This window comes from Caenorhabditis remanei, chromosome X, assembly GCF_010183535.1.
Source record: "Caenorhabditis remanei strain PX506 chromosome X, whole genome shotgun sequence".
Classification (NCBI taxonomy): domain Eukaryota; kingdom Metazoa; phylum Nematoda; class Chromadorea; order Rhabditida; family Rhabditidae; genus Caenorhabditis; species Caenorhabditis remanei.
The window spans coordinates 5,172,716-5,196,819 of NC_071333.1; the positions used below are offsets into that span (position 1 = coordinate 5,172,716).

The following is a 24,104-nucleotide window of genomic DNA, read 5'->3' on the forward strand; positions in this document are numbered from 1 at the left end:
TTCATCTTCCAAACGGCGAACTTGGGAAGTCACTGAATTTTACAAAATTAGGTCTGAAGAAGTTATAATAGATTTTTAAAACTCACAGTCCCGGACTCTTTGTCAAATAATCGATTCTGTCATTGGCAGCTTACAGTTGTGCCTTCAATACCGTGGTGGTGGACACAAAAGCTTTGGCTTCGGAGCGGACTTCCATGTTTGGATTTCCTTATCAACATCGTTATGGAAATCTAAAAAATCATCTTTGATATTCTCGCTCTGGGTATTGAGATTATTGATTTTCTCACCATAGTCCTAGTTCTCTCTCTCTTATCTTTATTCTCGCAATTGAGACGCAGTTAGGTTCCAGAGTATCATAGCAAGATCTTTCTGGAGAATGAATGAACGTAGTGAATGGCCCGTTCGATGGAATTTCTACGATGGATCACGGGGTTTAACGCCAGTGCGAGAGAAGGAATTTCCGGCATTTGTGCCAAACAAAGAATCACGTCCGCCATCACCGTAGACCAAATCGCAGTTTCTTGTCGAGCCGCCGTCCGTCGATCCTAAAAAATGGTTGATTTAAAACTGGTTTCCCAAACACACTATGAATTAAGTTTTTGAGACGGACATGATTGGGTACGAGTTTTTGTACGTTGAACTGTACACTAATTGAAAGAAGTTGCGTCCGAGTGAGGAACATAAGAGAAAAGACTGCACGCACTATCACTAGTATCTCGTCATACGAGAAATTGAATTTGCATGACCGGCTCAATTCTCGAACTTTGTGTTAAGAATTTTCGAGAGATGTCTACTTTTAAAAAGTTGTTTGGTTTTTAGTTTTTAACAAAAAGGAAAAAATATTTCGAAAGGACGCTTACATAGGGTAATTGTTTTAAGTGGGAAACTTTAAATTTCTAATGGTTCTCAGCACTCGAAATGTGAATCGATCGGCCGTCATTCCTGTTCTCTTTTCTGAGATGATGCATCTCACTGGTTTCGATGATCTCTTGATGCAATACCTCCCGGTTTTTACTTCTATGCACGTGGATAACCGATGTATTTTGTTGCTGTTTAGAAACTTCTGGTGGGTAAGTTTTGAATGTCATTTTCATACCGAAATCCTCAATTGTGGAGATTGGACGGCGATAGCTACTTCCGGCATCAACTGGACTTTTGAAGTCGGAGATGTGTGGGCGGTAGGTTGGAGTAGATGTTCCAAGTGGTGGAGTCAATGGGCTCGTTGCGAAGGTCGGACGTTGGTAAAAGCTGAAAGAGTTCAACTAGTTATAAAATCATTCACGAAATATTAGAAATAAGAAAAATATATAAGTAAGAGAATTTTAACTCACCCAACAGAACAACTTTCACCATGAATGATTACGTCGATGTTGTGGTCACTATAGCTGTCACGATTACCAAGAACATTGAATCCAAGACGTCCAATGTCATTGTCCATGGAGCAATTGACAGACTCACACCTGCGACATTTGCCATCGAATTAGTTACGGAGAATGGCAATTTGGTGGTCAAGCTGCTTGAGTGTGATTGCTTTGAGTGCGCTCCCGGTTCTCATTAACTTTCTCGGCGTGAAAATAGTTATTTAAAAAATCTCTCAGCTTCAAAAACTAGTTGTTCTGTTTTTTTGTTAATAATTTTCTAATTTTCTAAACGCAAATAGTTTTTGAATCACTAACGCGCCCTGTGGGCATGCACGAAAGTGTAAGAGACGCAGACACATCCCTGTTCCGCAATTGCAAACACCGCGTGCCAGGTTTGCAATTGGCGACCCTGCCCATTTTCCTTGTTGTCAAAATCGATGATTATAAGAAAAATTGTTTTGAGGTAATCACAGCGTTAGAACAATATTTAGATTCCGATCATTTCAATTTCATTTCAATTGAAGACGATACCTTTAGTCGAATTGAGATAACTTCTGACATGTTTGGGTGGATATCATCAGTTCTCCTAATTTTTCATTGAATTCACAACCAAAATCAGGTCCGCCTGGTCTTCTTCTGATTTCAGTTCCAATACCACCTCCACCAGCTGAATCGACACTTCCAAATACCACCTCCCATTGCCTGGATCCGAGCGTTGTGCAAATAGTCCTCCACCGATAAAACTGGCTCCCCGTCCATCAACATATCCAGCTCCTCAGTCAAAAAAGTGTAGAAGTTGTTGGCTATCCGTAAATTGATAGCGTAGAGAGAGCATCCGAAAGGATGCTTTTTTGGAGTCGGTTTTGATGTAGTCTTGTTGGAGAGTTGTCAATCGTTGGTTGGTACTGTCGAGACAAGATATCAAGTGATTGGTTGTGTACTTTCTTGTTTCTATAATAATAAAATGAAGTGAATCAGCTATCATTCTTATATATAAAACGCATGTGGAGTCTGTCCATCTGTCCCAATGTCCGCAAATTTTGAGAAATGAGAAAGAAAGGCGACCGGGCCCAAAACCGAGCTTGCGCTCTTTGCGCAGAGACCACCGCCTTGGACCACTCGGCCACGCGGACACATTTCTGAGAAGGTGAACAAGTAAATGAGGAGAGGCCAGCCGGATGAAGCGCCGAAGGCGCGGCAGCCAGGCTGGTTATGAAATAACAAACCAAGTTCTTGAAGAGCATTGAGACAGTTGTCCTCAGAAACACGGTGATAGTGTGCAAATGATAAACCGGTTTGGGATCAAATTGAGCAAAAACAGTTTGGGATCAAATTGATAAGCCAGCATAATCAAGTTATCAGCCTGCTTGGTTTTTTCACAAAAAACCTCCTGAAGACGTTTCTTCTCAGTCTTGCCATAGCTCAAAGCTGCCCTCAATTCTTTCAATGCATCCTCAGCAGACTTCACACGATTTGTGAGACGGTTGAAGTCTGCCTCCATGTTTGTGTTGTTGCTCTCAAGACCATTGTTCTGACGAAGAACAGAGTCTATTCTCCTCTCCATTTGTTGAAGTTACGGGTACTGTACTGATCCTTCAATGAGTGAAAACGTCTTTGAGCGTCTTCAAAATTCATTTCTCTCTGGACAAGATTACCCTTGCTCTCAGAAAGTTTATTTTCCCAACGGCAAACTTGGGAAGTCACTAAAATGATTTAAATTGAGGTCTGAAGAAGTTATAATAGATCTATAAAACTCACAGTCCCGGACGCTTTCTAAATGATGGATTCTATCATTGTCAGCTTGAAAATGTGCCTTCAATACAGTGTTGTTGGTCTCGGGAGCCTTAGCTTCGGAGCGGACAGTGTATGCAGCCCTCTCCTATTTCGGGATCTTATTTTCAGCATCATTACGGATGCCTTTCACCTCATATTTTATCTTCTTGCTCTGAGTGTAGAGATTGTTGACAGTCTCAATTTCTCTTCTCTCTCTCTCTCAACTTCGTTCTCGCGACGTGGTTAGGTGCCTGGATTATATAGCGAAATCCTTTTTGAGAACGAATGGACGTAGTGGCACGTTTGATGAAACTTCCACGATAGACAAATCAGATGGTTGATTAAATATCAACTGGACCTTTGAATTCGATAACGTGTGGCTTGGAATAGATGTTCCAAGTGGTGCAGTCAATGGATTCGATGCGAAAGTCGGACGTTGGTAGAAGCTGAAAGAGTTCTTCTAGTTATAAAACCCCTCACAAAATGGCAGAAATTTTTTCAAAAAGTAAGAGAATTTCCACTCACCCAACAGAACGATTTCCATGAATGATTACATCGATGTTGTTGTCACCCTAGCTGTTACGGATATCAAGACCGTTGGATCTAACACGTCTAATTCCGTTGACCATGAAGAGATTAACATACTCATGCCGGCGAGAACGTTCGCGAACGAGTTGGTCACAGAGAATGACAATTTTGTCGTCGAGCTGCTTGAGTATGATTGCGATGAGTGCGCTCACGGTTTTCATTAACTTTCTCGACCTGTAAATAGTTATTTTTAAGAATCTCTGAGTTGGCTCACGCTGTACCTGTCTCTTATTTTGGCGCATTCTGATGAGAGTTGGGCACAGTTCTTGTTGAGTTCCTTGTTCTTACGCTCCATAGCATAGAACGACCACACTGAACAGCGAATGGTGGCGTCTGTGCGACGTTTCTCTCTTTCAAGCTGTAATTTGTTATTATTCGTGTAATAACGAAAGATCAGATCACTTACAAAACCAATCCATGTGAAGTTCTGAGAATCTTTTCTCTGCTGAGTCTACTGGTTTTCCATATCCTGAACGCAGCGTTTCCTGAAATTTTAAATACTGATTATTGAGTCTAGTTCGACTTGTTATATCAAACTTACTTTTGAAACACTTTTCTTCTGGAATTCGTGGAAAACCGTCTTTCTTTGTTTTTTCTGGAAGTCGTCGAACGTCAGGAGATCTTTTTTTTTAGCACTTCAGCATGTTTTGGCAGTTCTGACGGTATTAGAAGGCAGCAACTATATGTTTTGCACCTGGAAAAATTTTTTTTAATGATAAATGTTGTGTGATAAATTATAATACGTTTCAAAACTAGTTATTTTGCTTTTTTGTTAATTATTTTCTAATTTTCTCGACGCAATTCATTTTTGCTTTGCAAACACGCTCCATGGGCATGCACGAAAGAGTATGAGACGCAGACACATCCCAGTGCCGCTCATACAATTTTATGAAATCTCAGCCAGCCAAATTTTGTCATTACTACCTACATATGAGGTTTCTTTCAACGTGTAACAAAGATAAAAATTAAAAACTTACCGTCAATCAGTTTACGTTTGCCTCGCCGACTTGTTCTGCTATTCTCTCATCCAATCGTTATAAATAGCCGTTTCTTCAAAAAAAATTTATGAAAATATTGAAATAATCTTCAAGATTTCCAACAATAGCAACTGAATTTTCATTTCTTTGAAAAACAATCAACATTTAATTCTGTTGGTTGAAGTAAAGAGGAGAAAGAGAAAACAGCCCATAACGTCAATGTGTGTGCTTGCCATGCGGTGAAGAACCAATTAGCGGGCCGTTCGGTTGTCTTGTGCACCCCGGACACCTAAATGTTGGCAGACGGTGTCCCGAGGTGTTCGATAAAGAGAAATAGTGTGTCGCATAATAGAAACACAAAGAAAATAGAGAAAAACGGCCTCGTGGTTCAGTTGCCGCATCGTTTCTTAATACTCTTCGTAACGAAGAAAAGAGAGGGGATGAATAATAAGAAGACGTAGAAGAGACGAGGAAAGAACAAAACACGTGAAGAAACCGAAATAAAAGACAAACGATTTGTTCAAGAAAACATCAATTGTCTTCCGCGAGTCAAGAGAAACAATATATGTAGTAAAAATTTGAAAAAATTTTGTTTATTCCAGTTTTGCAAATACACAATGTCGAAAGAAACACTCCGAAAAGCAAAAAAAAACACACACGAATTCGGTTAAAGTTTTCACTATTCCTCTTCTTCAATAAAATAGTAACATCGCGTTACCGTTATGTGAAAATCTTCTCTTAAAAAAAGAAAGAAGATAATCACTTTTTACAACTGGCGTGCCTCTGTTGCGTTTTTTATTTGAAAGGAAAGAAAAAAATCGGTGAAGAAGGATTGCGTGTGGGTGGAGGCGCGTATCGGGCCTGATAAAAATATTAATTAAAGGGTTGGAAGCGGCAAAATGATTATTGTGCCCTTTGAAGGAAGACAAAAAACGGTATTAGACAAAGTTTTTTAGGCAAAGAGGTAGTGGTTAACAGAGTCGATCACTCATCAATTGGAGAAACGGTGTTTTTTCGACTAAAATCTTTTACAGGTTTTAGAGCCAAAATAACTTGGTTTTTGATTATCCATTAAAAACTAATGTGTTTCTGGATTATTTTATAGGTAACCAACAATGTATCTAAAGGAAATTTAAGAAAATTTAAGAAAAGTACGCGAAAAGCAAAAAAATAAACAGTATTTTTTGGTAAATTTTCTCTGTCAATATTATAAACCACATTTTCTGGTTTCGTTTGAGAGATTCACCGCTTCGCCAAAAAGTTTCGCTCCCGGGTGGGCTCGAACCACCAACCTTTCGGTTAACAGCCGAACGCGCTGCCTATTGCGCCACGGAAGCTCATGTACCCCGACAGCAAAGGGAAAACATAAAAATGGGAAAACCAGCAAAGGGAAAGAGAAACGAAAGAGAGAAGCACCGTAAAGATCAAAAGATCAGCGCCACTATGTAAGAGACGCAGAATAGCTAGAGAAACCACTGTTTTCAAAAAAAGGAACTCATTTAATATAAAAGCTAGTAGTATAAAACAGAAGAGTTTTGGAGAAATATATAACTAAAATTTATAAATTTACCCACTTTCAGACTCACAGACTTTCAGGGTCAGTCTCCACATATAAGTTGATGTCCATAAGACAGTAGGTAGCTCGGTCAGCTTTTAACCAATTAGCTGACCATAGCAGTTTGTGAGGGAAAATAATGAATTGGCAGGTTGAGACAATTAGGAATGGTAGTTTCAGGCAGAAATATCGTATGAATCAATTTCATTCGTTTTAAAAGACGAAAACACAATTTACAATAATATGTATTGAAAGAAAAATAATACAAGTGGTTTGAAATCTTTGAATTTGTAGAGATGCTGAAGTACCATTCTTCCTATCTCTGACTATCACTGGCACAACTATGATTTGGAGTTCAAATCCATTCACATCTTCTTTTTTACTTTTCCAGTTTCGGCCCAAATTCCAGTCAGTGGCATCCAGAGATAACGACGCTGTTGATTCACAAATCTTCTGTTTCTTTTTCTTTCTGGACAATCACACTGAAAATAAATCGTTATTGATTGATACTCTTCTTTCTCATGCGGGTTTTTGCTTTAAATCAGCTCACAAACATTTTCCCTTGGCTGCAAAAACTCAAATAACCCTTTTTTATATAGAAAAAAGCTTACCTGGTAGAATAAAATGTCAAAATGTACTAATATTCAGAAAAAAGCAATAAGAATTTCGAAAAAATAGATGAGAAAAACGACACTATTCCGTTAAGCATCGAGAGGGAAAATGAAAACTGATTCAATTTTCATTCGACCAAAAGTACAGTTTTCTCTTTGTCTCGTTTAAATGTCCTTCATGCAAAACGACACGTCAGCTAGAATAACAATTGCCAACACTAGATGTTTGATGTTTCATAAATAGCCGCGGATGTCCCTTTTTTTCGAAAGTAGACAGAATTTGCAGGATGATAAGAATTGAATATACAATTTTTGAATATGTCAATTTTAGGTGATCCTTGAACAGAACTGTAAAAACATCTTTTTTTCTTGAAAATAGGATCTGCTCTCAAAATGGACACTTTTTGAGATCAGATCCCAACTTTGCAAAAAAAGCTAAAAACTGCATTCAGCTGTGTTCGACGTCTTGTTTATTGTGGGGAAAAGAGACGAACCAAAAACATACAAAAAAGTATAATTGCGTCAAATCAGAACTGGCAAAATAAATACATCCAAAAATAATGGTGAAAAACCTTCCAGTAACTAAAAGGAAAACCATAGCGCAGTTTTAATTTGCCTATCAAATAAAAGAGTAATACATGAATAAATAAACGAAAATGAAATGAGTTTCTTTGATATATTTCGTTTCAATAGTTTCTCATTTCTTAAGAAATCAAAATGATTCAGATCTTTAAAAATTACTTCAAGAGTGACCAAATAACAATAAAACGCATTGTAGATGTAGATCAATCATCGAAATAATCTCGATTGATTGGAACGCGAACATTGTTGACGTAGAGCTTGTGTATTATTCCAATCCTGAAAAATATCATCAATATTCAAAATATTCGTTCATAAATGTATTTGTATCTGTGTATCTGTGCAATCTGAAATATTATGTGGATTCCCAAATAGATATAATGATGCTTAGTTCTTCAGTGCTGTAGTTTATCCAACTACCTAAATAATGAACTCACTCGATGTTCCCACTACCGATAGCCACAATCTTGCACGGAGTTGCTTTTACGCCAACGGTGAAAGAAGTGACAGTTTCATCATCGAGAAACTCTCCCTGTAAATCGTTTGATTATTACACATCAAACTATGATAAAAGTAGTGTCACACATGTGAAACTTCAAAACTTACAGTAGTTGGAACAATGATTCCATTAGCTCGAATTTCCATTGTGGACTTGTCTGTAGTTTTCTAATTTAAAAAAAAATCACTGCCAGTTCTCAAACCAACCAAGATCGATTTTCCACTTGACTCCATCAATATTGCAATCCCATGATTGCCATTGTCGGTGATGTTCTTTTTTATAATCCTTCAGCAACTTTCCGTCGACCTGAAAACATTTTTTTTTGAGTTTTAGTAATCACTTCTCTGAATCTCACTTTCAGAGCGTATATCAAAAGCGTAGGATTGGCGGCTTTCACCATGACTCGACATTGAAGAGTATCCACTTGGAATGATGCTTTTCCAGTCATCTTGTATTGTCCTGTACGGAACAATTCCTAAACAAAACACAAGTTATATTTCACAAAAAAAAACAACAACATTCTATCTAATCTTAGATTTTCATTGATATAACTCCTGAACTCACATTCCCATCAACACGAAGAACTCTGACTCCAGTTCTCTCTCCGTGTTCAAATTCGACAACATGAATTTTCGATTTTAGTGGAATTTTCCACAAGATTACATCTTCCGAATTGGACATGACGATACCAAGCGTCGAGAGGGCTGAAACAACTAAAAAAATTTTCACAGATAAAAATGGTCAATAAAACATTTTTTAAAGCTCTCTTTCAATAGTACATAAAAGACAGCGTAAACAATAACAGAAAAACAAGTTTATGAGAATAATTAGATATTGAAATCATGTAGCATTTAGTTGCTCAACTTATCGGGACAGCTTATCACAGAAAATGACACGAGGACACTAAGAGAAGAGAGATGGATGAAGAAAAAGTGTGAGCAGATATTAGGTTCATGTCATACGCCTTAATTATAGGGACGCATTGTTTTGAACTCTCAAAGATTAGTAATACTCAAACAACACCTTATGTGGTATGTAGTATGATCGATACTCAGACTTTGAGCCTACCCGATGTACTTTTTGAAATGCAATTATTCATCAATCAAAAATTTTGAAGTCAAACGAGGAGAGAGGTATTGAAAAAATCGATTAATAAGAGATTTTTGAAAAATTAATAAGATATTTTTTAAATAAAAAACTACATTTAAAAAAACAGAAAACTAGCCGTTTAACTAAGAAACTCTCACTGAACAATTAGAAAATATCATAAAAATGCAAGATGATAATTCTTCAAAAGTACACAACGGGAATGTTTGTCGTGATGAGAAACGCATTCACCACTTTTTGAAAAGTGCAACGCACTTTTATCTTTAATTAGTGCAAATGCCAAAGTCAGAAAAAGGTATTATTCAGATATCAGTAAAATGAAATCCCGCTGTGAGTTGCACGTCTTGATTAGTGATGATCTTGATATCAGATGTAAGCCGGCTGCACTTTTTAAAAAGTACACAATTCAACTCCCTGACCACAAAAGAAAAAAGGTCATATTTCACACTGATTATAACAGGGAGTTTGAATAACAATGTGAGTTAATTTTTGAGTGAGAAAAAATACACGATTTTAAGGAACCAGTAATAACTGGACATTGACGTCTTGATTTATTTTGTACTACAAATCATTTTTGGAGTTCCGGTTTAGTTTTTTTCAACTCTCATGAAGCACATGAGTGTAGATTTCAAAATTACTGCTTTCTCTAGAAAGTTGAAAGAGAAGTCAAAATTTTGAATTTTGAAACAATTGTAAACACAAACATGCCCAAACTTTGACTGATGGCATAATAACAGAAAAACATAAAACCCTTTCATGATATTTCCCGCCATAATGCCGACACCGTTATGCTTCTTACTACACACCAAATATATCATAAAACCTCTATTAGAATGACACCCCGAATCGCCTCTAATAGAACACAACTTTATTTGTTTATCAAAAAATTAAACAAATTTTGAATTTTGATATAAAAGTAAACATAAACATGCCCACGCTTTGAAGAATTTTATAACAGGAAGAATTGAAAAAAAGGCGCCCAAGACTAGTTTATGATAGTTCACGTTACAGCACCAACACCATTATGGCCCTACTACACACCAAATATACCGTAAAACCTCTATTACAATGACACCCCTCCAAGGATGACTCGAAACTTCAGATGTTTATCAAAAAATAGAACATCAACCTCTAATATGATGATAGTCTCAGAGAAAGTTCAAAGAGTACAACGACATGTCGTTCTAATAGAACATTACACTACGCATTGTTATTTCTTTCCAGTTTTCTAAGGACCTATGATTTATTATATTGATTAAGAACAATCGCGATGAGTGAGAGTTTAGAAGCAAATAAGCGTACTTGAAAATACATGAGCTAGTTATATTTTAGAATAAACAACATAATTAAAATTTACCAACGAGAAAAAATATAGAGAAGAAAGTGCTCAAATTCAAGAGTTTTGAAATGCAGAAGTTGTTAAAATGAAAGCTTTATGAAGGAGGACAAGTGAATGAGGCTTCACGTTTAATAAAACTGCATAAACTGAAAATTCCGTAGAAACGTCATCAGTCAGAACTATAATATCAGAAATTTTGAGATAAGGCGAAAATTATGTTTTCCGAAAAGTACACTTCTGAATACTTGTCGTGATTATAAACAACTCTGCCAGCTTTTGAAAATGCAACTCGTTTGAAATTGGATGATGAGAATGATACGCGGGTCGCAACATCGACGTTTTCTTTTTTGCTTTGCAACCCAATGGACAAATGGAAACAATTGAAATTAAAAAACTGGCATCATCACGTTTGTACCACACATCACTTTTTACTAAATGTGCTCTCTTGGAAAACAAACGGATAGCGCGTGAGTATATATCCTATAATTAATGCATACATTTTTAAAAAAAGTTGAAAACAAAGGTTTTAATTTCAAGATGATATCAACCAACCTTTTCATCATAACAAACAATATCAGACACAAAACCCTGATGAAAAATATGTATTCACAACTACTTTCAATTAAAATGTAAAACTCCTTTAAAATTGTTGCCAAGAATAAAAAAGGGGACATTGGATTTTTCACCTTTCGATTGACCGCTGGATTGGTCTTGTCTTGGAAACTTTTTGGTAGAAGTGAAACTTTTATCGTAGCCTCATGTTACAAAGACGGCGGTATCTTTTTTCAACCACGTTTGCTGGACGTTTTTCGCTCACCCACTGTGTAGCCATCATTTTCACTTTGTTTAGCAATATCCAATGTTCCCTCAAAAGACAAAACTTCAAAATTTGAAATTAAATCGAGCGAAAGTAGACTGGACATCGAAACTATAAATACCGAGTAGAAAAATGGGTCAAAATTAATTTTGGCTTTCAAGCGTAGTTTAGACCGAAGGAAATGGAAAAGGTTCCAATAAACCGCAGATAGTTGTACACCAAACCGTTGCACTGATTGCAACCGATTTCAATTGACTGGAAAACAAAAGACCCATGCACACTTTTGCACGCATTGGGAACCAATTGTTTTAATTCTAACCCTGCTCTGAACTTGAAACAATACAGCGGACTAAATTCATCGAGGTCAACTCGGAAATATAAAACATTAGCATAGAAACGACCTACATAAATGGCACAAATGGACCTATGGGAAAAGGGGGCTTAAAATATATAAAACAACTCGGGAGAAATGGGGAACGAGTTCAGAGAGGGGAAACAAAATTATAAAACAAGGACATCGTGTGAAGATGAAACTGGGTAGGTGATGAATGGAGCGGAGTGGATAGAAGAGGAGCAAAATGGACTAAGGAGATGGAGGCAAGACGTCTGGGCAACCCACGCGGCATCTGGAATGAAAAACGTTGAAAACCCCAGCGAACCTAATGGAACGTATTAAAACTTACTCGCACTGTCGCCACTCTTCTGGGTTGTCCACTGGACTATCCGATGCAAGACTGTCATCATGGAAGTATGCGGTGACCCTCTCACCAATCGCAATGTTTTTCGAGGCATAGACAGCAATTCGTGGTATGATCGGGTGGTTCTTGAGTACACGACTGAGAGTCTCGATAAACACTGCATTGGGAGTAGCAGAGTGTTGGATGAAACGCATTGCGTTACTGTAAGAACAACATTAATTATTACTCCAATTTCTTCGAATTTTTACTTACCCAATTCGACGTGAAATGATTGCCATATCAGGACTAAAGATAGAAAAAGTCTTGTGGAATGGTCCGTCGTTCAACTTCAACTGCGAAGTACAATCCAAAGAGCTGGAATTGTCAGGCTTTGATCTCTTAGCCAGTGGAGAGTCAGACGGATCTTTCACTTGGTTCGGGTGGAGGAACAACTCTCCAGCCAGTTCGCCAATCAGTTCTCCTGCTTCAATCTTCTCGCCAGCAATCAGTTCGAATCCTTTCGCCTCATCGTCACACATAATCACGAGCATCTTTTTGCCACCGTTTTGCAGACGGCGTCTGGGGCAGTTGCGAGTGCATCCACAATCGGATGAGCACTCAACAGTTACGTACTCATCACCAAATGCGTGTTCGTCTAGCTTCTGCAGTCGGCCCATTCTATCCGGAATACAGAGCTTGGTGTTCTTTCCAAAGTGATTGTGAATGAGCATTGCTTCGTACTGAAAATAATTTTTTCATTTTTTGTCGATTTTGAATAATGTAACTTACGGTAAGATTGCATTTGCAAGACTGTGGAGTCTCGCATGGCGTTTTTCCAAGTTTGAAAGTGTTGTTGGTACGAAGAGCCGTTTGAAGATGATTATTGAATAGGTCGTCAAGAATGCGAGTTTTTTCGATGCAGTGAACAAGAACGTCATGCAACATCACGTGCTGAGTCACAAACTGAAAACATGATTTTCCTAAAGAAAATTGAACTAAAACTCACTGTGTAATTTGGAAGGGGTGTAGTTGGACCCGTGAAACACATATAGTGAACATTTCCTTGTCCACTATCTTGTTGGATCTTGGAATGAAAATATGTGAGGTCCTGAAGAAACCAGTACCGATTGGAACAATCAGTTCGAAGAGCAGGAGTCATGAATTGCTCCAATTCAATTAGAGCTTTCATCTTCTTGTCGGAGACCTGTCTCTTTAGAACCTCTACATATTTGTTTCTGGTTTCCGCAATTTCGTAGAGCGTTTTCTCATGATTTCGGAGATGTCCAACGGGGAGGTCGAATATGTGGAATGACTTCCAACCAACATACAAGACGGGCAATCGTCCCTTTTTGGCACCTCCCTATAAATACGATTTAAATTAAACAATAAAAACAAATATGAACCATACCTTGAAAATTGCTTGAATTCGCCAAAGTTCTGGAACCTCTGGATGCTCGTCGGTTACTCCATACTTTTCGAGAGCACCTTCTCCATGAAGCTTTTTGAACGGAATTCCAGGAATGTTTTGATATTCCACAGGAACTTCCACACCTTCCTCTTGTGCCACTTTGGCTGCATGGCATCCAGTGGGAAGCTTTACCACTAGCTGATTCACAAATTTGATACATCCCATCGAGTACCGTATATCTTCGAATGCGATACCAATCACGGTAAAGACTCGTCCGTCAAATTTATGGGTCGACCTGAAACATTTGGAGTTCGTAAAATGTAATGGAAAAAGGGAACACTCACATTTCGTTAGATGACAAGCGATTATCGATGCCCGAGTCTCTATCAAAATCCGAAACGATGTTGAAGATATACGGGCACGAACCATCACGTGCTTCTGGGATTCTCTGTGAGTTGATACACCGCATGTTGTCATCAGCCGTGGGTAAGACTTGACTGACTTTTTCGATAGGAGTTTGTGGTGCTGATCCTGCATCAATATCGATTTGAACATTCTCACTTTTGACAGCCCATGGGACACACCGAGTGGTAGAGCTGCGACGACGTGATGATGGGATATCACTAGTACTGTAAAACAAAGTTTTACTTAAACCAATTTATTTTCTAGTGATTCTTACCTTGGAACGTCCTTGTTCTCTCGAGCATGTGAATCAACTTGGTCGTTATCGAGAAAGACGCAATCGTCATCAAAGTTGTGCTCCTCAATTGAAATTTGTCTGGATTTCGACATTGAATCATGCCGAATAGTGCTCAGATTGCGTGATGTTGACGATCTTTTTCTCGATTTCGACGGAGTTTCCGATGTGACACGAGCCTGTGTAGATGGGGCAAAGAGTCCAACATTATGAAGTTTTTCCACTTTTTGTTTAGCAGTCATCATGTCTTCCTTTTGACGGTTTAGCTTGACTTCGTCGAGCAACTTTCTTGTTTCTCTAACTTCTCGCTCGCTGCAAAACATACATTTTATTCTAAATGTTTCGTTTTCGTTCATATCAAATCTGTCAAACTGATTTCTCAACTTTCTTACCTGGGCCGCCGAAAACCGAGAAAGATGCAGTCCCTGTCTTCATTTTTGTGTTCGAGGGCTGAAACATGTCTGGGTTTTGTCATGGAATCATGTTGAGTAATGTCCAGATTGGGAGAAGGTGGCTCTATCTTTGTCCGGATGGACAGAGTTACTGATCTGACACGAGCATGTGTAGATGGAGCAAGGCGTCCAACATTATGGAGTTTTTCCGGTAGTTCGATGATTTCGCAGTCTGGATCCGGAACCAAGTCACGGTGTTTCGGGATGCTACTGCAATAACACATCATTTCAATGAACCCACTTTTCATATCCCATTTTTTACTTTTCTTGCCACGTACCTCATTATAAGATCATCGTTTCTGCGGATCGAGTCGCTCTTCACTTGATGACCAGACGTGTCACTTTGTCCAGAACTCATCGTCTGGAATGGCTGCAACAGGAGACTACGAATGGATCTATGGGAACTTCTGCTCGGTTGGTCACTTTCCACGACGCGAGAAATGTTTTGTTGTGGACGAGGTGGATAGTGAATGATGTCCTTGAGGAGTTGAGCGGCAGATACCCGCTGCATCGTACGTTCGAGTTCTTCCGGGGGAGTGCAGCTATATGGGCGGAGAACGTGCTTTTTGCCTTCGTCCGACAAGCAATCGAACTGCTTTCTGAAAAAGGAACGATTGGTAATATATTGTTGGTTCTTTGAAACCATTATGGCAAAATCTATCAAATTCACTAACCTGAGCTCTACTCCAAATTGTGAAACACACGGACGATTCGAACTATTGGCCACTCTCGCTGAACGGAGTCCAGAATTCAGATGAACGTTCTCCGGTTTGATTGCACCGTTTCCCAGTGGAGTTGATTCGATGTCCCATCCGGGATTCGGTGGTTTTGACTCCATGAGAGGTCAAGCTGAAAAAAAGAAGATGAGTGTTAAGAAAAGATCCTGAACGAGTTAACTGCAGGTGCAAAACTGACAAAGCTTCAAGAAAAAGACGAACAAATTATCAAGTATCTGTTTGAGCAGAATGAAATACGCCTAGAATGCAAAAAAAGACATCGGTGCTCGTTGGCAGACTCATTTTACACTTTCAGATGGTTTAGGACAAAAATTATCATTTCCGACGAAAAATCGATGACCCAATTAGAAATGCTACATGCGAAAATTTGATTAGTCGGTATGAAGCAAAATTATAAAGCAGCAATGATGTTATTGAAGGGAATTTCTTGCCATAAAACGGTTTTCGGCGGATAGAAGAACAGCGGAAGCGAAAATGTTTGGTGACAGACAGAAATTGCCGGAAATTGAATAACTGCAAGTGAAAACGTCTAAAACTGGGTAAAAAAAGAATTAAGCAACAACTGATTTCATATGTAACTATCTGAAGAAAAGAAAAGCTTTCTGAATAATAGGCGGTGAAAAAAGCTAGAACAGCGGATGCGAGTCAGAATCGCCGGAAAAGTCAGAAAAGCGCTTACATGGAATGATCGCGAATTGATATGCCTGGTTTTGGCTCATTATATTTTCAAACGAACACCCATGCAAAAGTAAAATGTTCCTGAAAATATTGTGTTTTGTGCTATCATATTTTTTGAGAAAATTGAATTTTTGTAAAAATGATGAAAAACGTTTTCCGCGAACTTCAAACCTTCATAACTTGCTTCAATCTAACTCAAAATGGAAGATCTAAAAAATGAAAGAAAGCTAAATTCTTCTAGTTTTAGAAAACAATAGCATAAAAATGCTACAAACTTTAATAATTTAAAATTGGAAACGAAATAACATTTTTTCTCCAGTACGTAAAAACCGTATAAAAAATTCTAACCGTAGAAATCGATTGAAAATAGTGTCATAAAGTAGCAAATGCATAAATATGTTGAAAACACTCATAAAACCCCGGGGCACTCCAAAAGCAGAAAAAATATAGAAAAAAAGTTGAATTCAAAAAATAGAAAAAAATAGAAAATTAAATTTTTCCATGAAACTATCTATAGAAGTATTATAGTTTTGTCTCAAAATTAAATTTGTTGTATCTTCAGCTTTAAATTGAAATATAAACAATCATAATGTGAAGTTTTTTGGCTGAGCTATAATAGCTTGAATTGTGAATAACTTTTAAAAATTAACACTGGTATTATCCGGCTTCCGGCAACGACTTTCTAAAACATTTTATAATTTTATTTAATTATTCGAATATATCTGGTTTCTAGCTTTTAAAAAATATTTGCATTTTTGCTGTACGTCACGATTGACGACAGTTACCATGATTTTTGTGAGGTCAGGTGTGAACAGGTAATTACAAGGTGACTATTCAGTATTGTGACTTGTGTTTCACTCCATATCCGAAATTGGATGCATACATTAAAATTAATTTAGTTATCTAACACAATACAACACTTTGAATAGGTTTTTTTAACAAAAAAATCTATGCTTGATTCCGTGGTCTGGTGTCATGTCATCAAAAGTAGAGGACGCTCCACGCAATCAAACATAGAATATTTTTGTGAAAAACTTACTCTTAAAGTTGTATTCTGTTATATAACAAAATGAACTATAGTTGTAAGCATCCAACTTCGAATATGGAGTGAAACACAAGTCACAATACTGAATAGTCACCTTGTAATTACCTGTTCACACCTGACCTCACAAAAATCATGGTAACTGTCGTCAATCGTGACGTACAGCAAAAATGCAAATATTTTTTAAAAGCTAGAAACCAGATATATTCGAATAATTAAATAAAATTATAAAATGTTTTAGAAAGTCGTTGCCGGAAGCCGGATAATACCAGTGTTAATTTTTTAAAGTTATTCACAATTCAAGCTATTATAGCTCAGCCAAAAAACTTCACATTATGATTGTTTATGTTTCAATTTAAAGCTGAAGATACAACAAATTTAATTTTGAGACAAAACTATAATACTTCTATAGATATTTTCATGGAAAAATTTAATTTTCAATTTTTTTCAAATTTTTGAATTCAACTTTTTTTCTATATTTTTTCTGCTTTTGGAGTGCCCCGGGGTTTTATGAGTGTTTTCAACAAATTTATGCATTTGCTACTTTATGACACTATTTTCAATCGATTTCTACGGTTAGAATTTTTTATACGGTTTTTACGTACTGGAGAAAAAATGTTATTTCGTTTCCAATTTTAAATTATTAAAGTTTGTAGCATTTTTATGCTATTGTTTTCTAAAACTAGAAGAATTTAGCTTTTTTTCATTTTTTAGATCTTCCATTTTGAGTTAGATTGAAGCAAGTTATGAAGGTTTGAAGTTCGCGGAAAACGTTTTTCATCATTTTTTCAAAAATTCAATTTTCTCAAAAACTATGATAGCACAAAACACAATATTTTCAGGAACATTTTACTTTTGCATGGGTGTTCGTTTGAAAATATAATGAGCCAAAACCAGGCATATCAATTCGCGATCATTCCATGTTAGCGAAACGTCGAAAATGAGCAAAAAACGAGAGAAGAACCAGAAAAAATGAGAGAAACACCTTCGAGAACGGTCTCTCCGACGAAAAATGACTGTTTTGTTGACCCTCGGACGCATTCGCTGTTTTCGCGCGAGAGGTCAAATCCTAGACCTACCTTTTTACGAATAAATCCTAGGCGTGCCTTCAAGTGCGACTTTGCGTTTTTTTGCGCATTAGGCAGTTTTTATGGAGGTGATATGAACGTAGCATGTTAATTTTAGAGTATCGGGAAAAGATTTCAGTAATAGTGTCACTAAATCTGAAAATTTTAAGACACATTCTCTCGGTGAAACTCGAACATGGCGATGTACAGAAAAAGTGAAAACGGTTTTTTTGGGTTGGTATTATACATAGTGGGTACCCAGAAAACTAATAACACATTGGTCCCTATTTCATTTGGCTCCGCCCCTTCCGTTTAAAATAGCCCCTATGGTAGGTGAAAATTCAAAAAAAATTTGAACGTTTTTTTTCGAAAAACTTTTAACGGAATCAAATAAGAAACGTTATTTTAAGCATGTTTGTGATTAGACCACAACTTTAGCGCTTTGTTTTCACTGTGAAAAATGTCGTTTTTGTTAAAATGTTCGGGGTTTTTCCAAAGTTTTGCTTATAACTCAAAAATACGACGTTGATTAAGATGAGACCTTTTTAACATCGGAATCTACATAAAATTTGGAGGATTATAGGCAGTGTTCGAAAATTCCGGGGCACGTATTTTTGCAACTGAACAAAATATGCAATTTTTTGAAAAAGGCAACGTATACTCATGAAGTGAAAGTTCAATGTTGCCAAATTGTTTGAGGTTTCGTCAGAATACTATACTATATGTGTTCTATTTATTCCCAAAATTTCAGCTCATCCGACTCAATCCGTAGCTTTTTTGAAAATCTCTTTGTCAGTTTTCAATGTTTCAACCGAAAAACAAGTGCAACAACTCCGAGAGGCGGGGATTAAACCGTATGAGCGGAAGTTTTGCGAATCAGTGCTCAAGTTTTATAGAGAATGTGTCTTAAATGGAAATTGATAAAACATGTCGTTTTTTGACAACGATATCATATTCAAAATTCTTTATATATTTAAAAAAGCATTTCGACTAATAGTCACGAAAAATTTATTTAACCACGAATGGCAGAGCAGAATTGCGGATAATTGACAGTATCAAAGAAAGAACGACTAACACGGCGTAAAAAATGAAAACGTCGAGAAAACGAGAAGAATGTAGAGAATAGATGTTGCATCAAACATGAATTGGTATGGGTGACCACGGCAAGCGTCTGGATGCATATTTATTTGTATTCCATCTTTACCAAGATTTACACGACGATTGTTGAACTGCATAAAAGCATCGCTGAAATCTGTGAGCTGCCCAGCTGCCCTGACTAATCAAATTTTCGCGTGTAGCATTTCTAATTGGGTCATCGATTTTTCGTCGGAAATGATAATTTTTGTCCTAAACCATCTGAAAGTGTAAAATGAGTCTGCCAACGAGCACCGATGTCTTTTTTTTGCATTCTAGGCGTATTTCATTCTGCTCAAACAGATACTTGATAATTTGTTCGTCTTTTTCTTGAAGCTTTGTCAGTTTTGCACCTGCAGTTAACTCGTTCAGGATATTTTCTTAACACTCATCTTCTTTTTTTCAGCTTGACCTCTCATGGAGTCGAAACCACCGATTCCCGGACGGGACATCGAATCGACCCCACTTGCAAACGTCGCAATCAAACCGGAGAACGTTCATCTGGATTCTGGACTCCGTTCAGCAAGAGTGGCCGAACGTTCGAATCGTCCGTGTGTTGCACAATTCGGAGAAGAGCTCAGGTTAGTGAATTGATAGATTTTTCCATAATAGTTTCAAAGAACCAACAATATATTGCCAATCCTTCTCTTTCCAGAAAGCAGTTTGATTGCTTGTCAGACGAAAGCAAAAAGCATGTTCTCCGCCCATACACCAATAGTCCCCCGGAAGAACTCGAACGTACGATGCAGCGGGTATCTGCCGCTCAACTCCTCAAGGACAACATTCACTATTCACTTCGTCCACAACTAAAAATTTCTCGCGTCGTGGAAAGCGCCTCGATCCGCAGAAAAGATGATCTTATAATGAGGTACGTGGCAAGAAAAGTAAAAAAGTTTTGATATGAAAATTGGGTTCATTGAGATGATGTGTTATTGCAGTAGCATCCCGAAACACCGTGACTTGGTTCCGGATCCAGACTGCGAAATCATCGAACTACCGGAAAAACTCCATAATGTTGGACGCCTTGCTCCATCTACACATGCTCGTGTCAGATCAGTAACTCTGTCCATCCGGACAAAGATAGAGCCACCTTCTCCCAATCTGGACATTACTCAACATGATTCCATGACAAAACCCAGACATGTTTCAGCCCTCGAACACAAAAATGAAGACAGGGACTGCATCTTTCTCGGTTTTCGGCGGCCCAGGTAAGAAAGTTGAGAAATCAGTTTGACAGATTTGATATGAACGAAAACGAAACATTTAGAATAAAATGTATGTTTTGCAGCGAGCGAGAAGTTAGAGAAACAAGAAAGTTGCTCGACGAAGTCAAGCTAAACCGTCAAAAGGAAGACATGATGACTGCTAAACAAAAAGTGGAAAAACTTCATAATGTTGGACTTTTTGCCCCATCTACACAGGCTTGTGTCAAAAAGGAAACTCCGTCGAAATCGAGAAAAAGATCGTCAACATCACGCAATCTGAGCACTATTCGGCATGATTCAATGTCGAAATCTAGACAAATTTCAATTGAGGAGCACAACTTTGATGACGATTGCGTCTTTCTCGATAACGACCAAGTTGATTCACATGCTCGAGAGAACAAGGACGTTCCAAGGTAAGAATCACTAGAAAATAAATTGGTTTAAGTAAAACTTTGTTTTACAGTACTAGTGATATCCCATCATCACGTCGTCGCAGCTCTACCACTCGGTGTGTCCCATGGGCTGTCAAAAAAGAGAATGTTCAAATCGATATTGATGCAGGATCACCACCACAAACTCCTATTCAAAAAGTCAGTCAAGTCTCACCCACGGCTGATGACAACATGACGTGTATCATCTCACAGAGAATCCCAGAAGAACGTGATGGTTCGTGCCCGTATATCTTCAACATCATTTCGGATTTTGATAGAGACTCGGGCATCGATAATCGCTTGTCATCTAACGAAATGTGAGTGTTCCCTTTTTCCATTACATTTTACGAACTCCAAATGTTTCAGGTCGACCCATAAATTTGACGGACGAGTCTTTACCGTGATTGGTATCGCATTCGAAGATATACGGTACTCGATGGGATGTATCAAATTTGTGAATCAGCTAGTGGTAAAGCTTCCCACTGGATGCCATGCAGCCAAAGTGGCACAAGAGGAAGGTGTGGAAGTTCCTGTGGAATATCAAAACATTCCTGGAATCCCGTTCAAAAAGCTTCATGGAGAAGATGCTCTCCAAAAGTATGGACAAACCGACGAGCATCCAGAGGTTCCAGAACTTTGGCGAATTCAAGCAATTTTCAAGGTATGGTTCATATTTGTTTTTATTGTTTAATTTAAATCGTATTTATAGGGAGGTGCCAAAAAGGGACGATTGCCCGTCTTGTATGTTGGTTGGAAGTCATTCCACATATTCGACCTCCCCGTTGGACATCTCCGAAATCATGAGAAAACGCTCTACGAAATTGCGGAAACCAGAAACAAATATGTAGAGGTTCTAAAGAGACAGGTCTCCGACAAGAAGATGAAAGCTCTAATTGAATTGGAGCAATTCATGACTCCTGCTCTTCGAACTGATTGTTCCAATCGGTACTGGTTTCTTCAGGACCTCACATATTTTCATTCCAAGATCCAACAAGATAGTGGACAAGGAAATGTTCACTATATGTGTTTCACGGGTCCAACTACACCCCTTCCAAATTACACAGTGAGTTTTAGTTCAATTTTCTTTAGGAAAATCATGTTTTCAGTTTGTGACTCAGCACGTGATGTTGCATGACGTTCTCGTTCACTGCATCGAAAAAACTCGCATTCTTGACGACCTATTCAATAATCATCTTCAAACGGCTCTTCGTACCAACAACACTTTCAAACTTGGAAAAACGCCATGCGAGACTCCACAGTCTTGCAAATGCAATCTTACCGTAAGTTACATTATTCAAAATCGACAAAAAATGAAAAAATTATTTTCAGTACGAAGCAATGCTCATTCACAATCACTTTGGAAAGAACACCAAGCTCTGTATTCCGGATAGAATGGGCCGACTGCAGAAGCTAGACGAACACGCATTTGGTGATGAGTACGTAACTGTTGAGTGCTCATCCGATTGTGGATGCACTCGCAACTGCCCCAGACGCCGTCTGCAAAACGGTGGCAAAAAGATGCTCGTGATTATGTGTGACGATGAGGCGAAAGGATTCGAACTGATTGCTGGCGAGAAGATTGAAGCAGGAGAACTGATTGGCGAACTGGCTGGAGAATTGTTCCTCCACCCGAACCAAGTGAAAGATCCGTCTGACTCTCCACTGGCTAAGAGATCAAAGCCTGACAATTCCAGCTCTTTGGATTGTACTTCGCAGTTGAAGTTGAACGACGGACCATTCCACAAGACTTTTTCTATCTTTAGTCCTGATATGGCAATCATTTCACGTCGAATTGGGTAAGTAAAAATTCGAAGAAATTGGAGTAATAATTAATGTTGTTCTTACAGTAACGCAATGCGTTTTATCCAACACTCTGCTACTCCCAATGCAGTGTTTATCGAGACTCTCAGCCGTGTACTCAAGAACCACCCGATCATACCACGAATTGCTGTCTATGCCTCGAAAAACATTGCGATTGGTGAGAGGGTCACCGCATACTTCCATGATGACAGTCTTGCATCGGATAGTCCAGTGGACAACCCAGAAGAGTGGCGACAGTGCGAGTAAGTTTTAATACGTTCCATTAGGTTCGCTGGGGTTTTCAACGTTTTTCATTCCAGATGCCGCGTGGGTTGCCCAGACGTCTTGCCTCCATCTCCTTAGTCCATTTTGCTCCTCTTCTATCCACTCCGCTCCATTCATCACCTACCCAGTTTCATCTTCACACGATGTCCTTGTTTTATAATTTTGTTTCCCCCTCTGAACTCGTTCCCCATTTCTCCCGAGTTGTTTTATATATTTTAAGCCCCCTTTTCCCATAGGTCCATTTGTGCCATTTATGTAGGTCGTTTCTATGCTAATGTTTTATATTTCCGAGTTGACCTCGATGAATTTAGTCCGCTGTATTGTTTCAAGTTCAGAGCAGGGTTAGAATTAAAACAATTGGTTCCCAACGCGTGCAAAAGTGTGCATGGGTCTCTTGTTTTCCAGTCAATTGAAATTGGTTGCAATCAGTGCAACGGTTTGGTATACAACTATCTCCGGTTTATTGGGTACCTTTTCCATTTCCTTCGGTCTGAACTCCGCTTGAAAGCCAAAATTAATTTTGGCCCATTTCTCGACTCGGTATTTAGTTTCGATGTCCAATCGATTTTTGCTCGATTTTATTCCAAATTTTGAAGTTTTGTCCCTTGAGGGAGCATTGGATATTGCTAATCAAATTGATAATGATGGCGACACAGTGGGTGAGCGAAAAACGTCCAGCAAACGTGGTTGAAAAAAGATACCGCCGTCTTTGTAACATGAGGCTACGATAAAAGTTTCACTTCTACCAAAAAGTTTCCAAGACAAGACCAATCCAGCGGTCAATCGAAAGGTGAAAAAAAGTCCCCTTTTTTATTATTGGTAACAATTTTAAAAGAGTTTTCCATTTAACTTCATCAGGGTCTTGTTTCTGATTTTGTTTGTTATGATGAAAAGGTTGGTTGATATCATCTTGAAATTAAAACCTTTCTTTTCAACTTTTTTTAAAAAATGTATGCATTAATTATAGGATATATACTCACGCGCTTTCCGTTTGTTTTCCAAGAGATCACATTTAGCAAAAAGTGATGTGTGGTACGAACGTGATAATGCCAGTTTTTTAAATTTCAATATTTCTATTTGTCCATTGGGTTGCAAACCATAAAAGAAAATGTCGACCCGTGCATCATTCTCATCTTCCAATTTCAAACGAGTTGCATTTTCGAGAGCAGGCAGAGTTGTTTATAATCACGACAAGTATTCAGAAGTGTACTTTTCGGAAAACATTATTTTCGTCTTATCTGAAAATTTCTGATATTATAGTTCACTGACTGAATACGTTTTTGCG

At 38.1% G+C, this 24,104-nt stretch overlaps 6 protein-coding genes across 6 annotated transcripts; 1 reads left to right on the top strand and 5 right to left on the bottom strand.

Moving 5' to 3' along the window:
- Nucleotides 1–353: 353 nt before the first annotated feature.
- Nucleotides 354–1,438, bottom strand: GCK72_022983 (uncharacterized protein; the record flags this gene model as incomplete). The annotated part of the gene is made up of 3 exons (XM_053735161.1): nucleotides 354–545; nucleotides 1,002–1,248; nucleotides 1,332–1,438. The coding sequence occupies 3 exons, from the start codon at nucleotides 1,436–1,438 to the stop codon at nucleotides 354–356; spliced, it is 546 nt and encodes a 181-aa protein (XP_053578727.1).
- A 456-nt stretch (nucleotides 1,439–1,894) lies between these two features.
- On the bottom strand, nucleotides 1,895–2,925 carry GCK72_022984 (uncharacterized protein; the record flags this gene model as incomplete). Its single annotated transcript, XM_053735162.1, has 2 exons — nucleotides 1,895–2,063; nucleotides 2,654–2,925. 2 exons carry the CDS (start codon nucleotides 2,923–2,925, stop codon nucleotides 1,895–1,897), a joined length of 441 nt encoding a protein of 146 aa, XP_053578728.1.
- A 465-nt stretch (nucleotides 2,926–3,390) lies between these two features.
- Nucleotides 3,391–4,017, bottom strand: GCK72_022985 (uncharacterized protein; the record flags this gene model as incomplete). The annotated part of the gene is made up of 3 exons (XM_053735163.1): nucleotides 3,391–3,580; nucleotides 3,780–3,896; nucleotides 3,944–4,017. 3 exons carry the CDS (start codon nucleotides 4,015–4,017, stop codon nucleotides 3,391–3,393), a joined length of 381 nt encoding a protein of 126 aa, XP_053578729.1.
- A 3,633-nt stretch (nucleotides 4,018–7,650) lies between these two features.
- GCK72_022986 (uncharacterized protein) lies at nucleotides 7,651–8,624 on the bottom strand (the record flags this gene model as incomplete). Its single annotated transcript, XM_003095246.2, has 6 exons — nucleotides 7,651–7,723; nucleotides 7,882–7,976; nucleotides 8,051–8,100; nucleotides 8,150–8,249; nucleotides 8,299–8,418; nucleotides 8,508–8,624. 6 exons carry the CDS (start codon nucleotides 8,622–8,624, stop codon nucleotides 7,651–7,653), a joined length of 555 nt encoding a protein of 184 aa, XP_003095294.2.
- Nucleotides 8,625–11,789: 3,165 nt separating this feature from the next.
- On the bottom strand, nucleotides 11,790–15,278 carry GCK72_022987 (uncharacterized protein; the record flags this gene model as incomplete). The annotated part of the gene is made up of 11 exons (XM_053735164.1): nucleotides 11,790–11,832; nucleotides 11,890–12,105; nucleotides 12,157–12,623; nucleotides 12,673–12,846; nucleotides 12,890–13,243; nucleotides 13,292–13,586; nucleotides 13,636–13,920; nucleotides 13,971–14,300; nucleotides 14,381–14,650; nucleotides 14,719–15,039; nucleotides 15,115–15,278. The coding sequence occupies 11 exons, from the start codon at nucleotides 15,276–15,278 to the stop codon at nucleotides 11,790–11,792; spliced, it is 2,919 nt and encodes a 972-aa protein (XP_053578730.1).
- Nucleotides 15,279–19,515: 4,237 nt separating this feature from the next.
- Nucleotides 19,516–22,897, top strand: GCK72_022988 (uncharacterized protein; the record flags this gene model as incomplete). The annotated part of the gene is made up of 11 exons (XM_053735165.1): nucleotides 19,516–19,679; nucleotides 19,754–19,966; nucleotides 20,037–20,306; nucleotides 20,387–20,716; nucleotides 20,767–21,051; nucleotides 21,101–21,395; nucleotides 21,444–21,797; nucleotides 21,841–22,014; nucleotides 22,064–22,530; nucleotides 22,582–22,797; nucleotides 22,855–22,897. The coding sequence occupies 11 exons, from the start codon at nucleotides 19,516–19,518 to the stop codon at nucleotides 22,895–22,897; spliced, it is 2,811 nt and encodes a 936-aa protein (XP_053578731.1).
- Nucleotides 22,898–24,104: the final 1,207 nt, after the last annotated feature.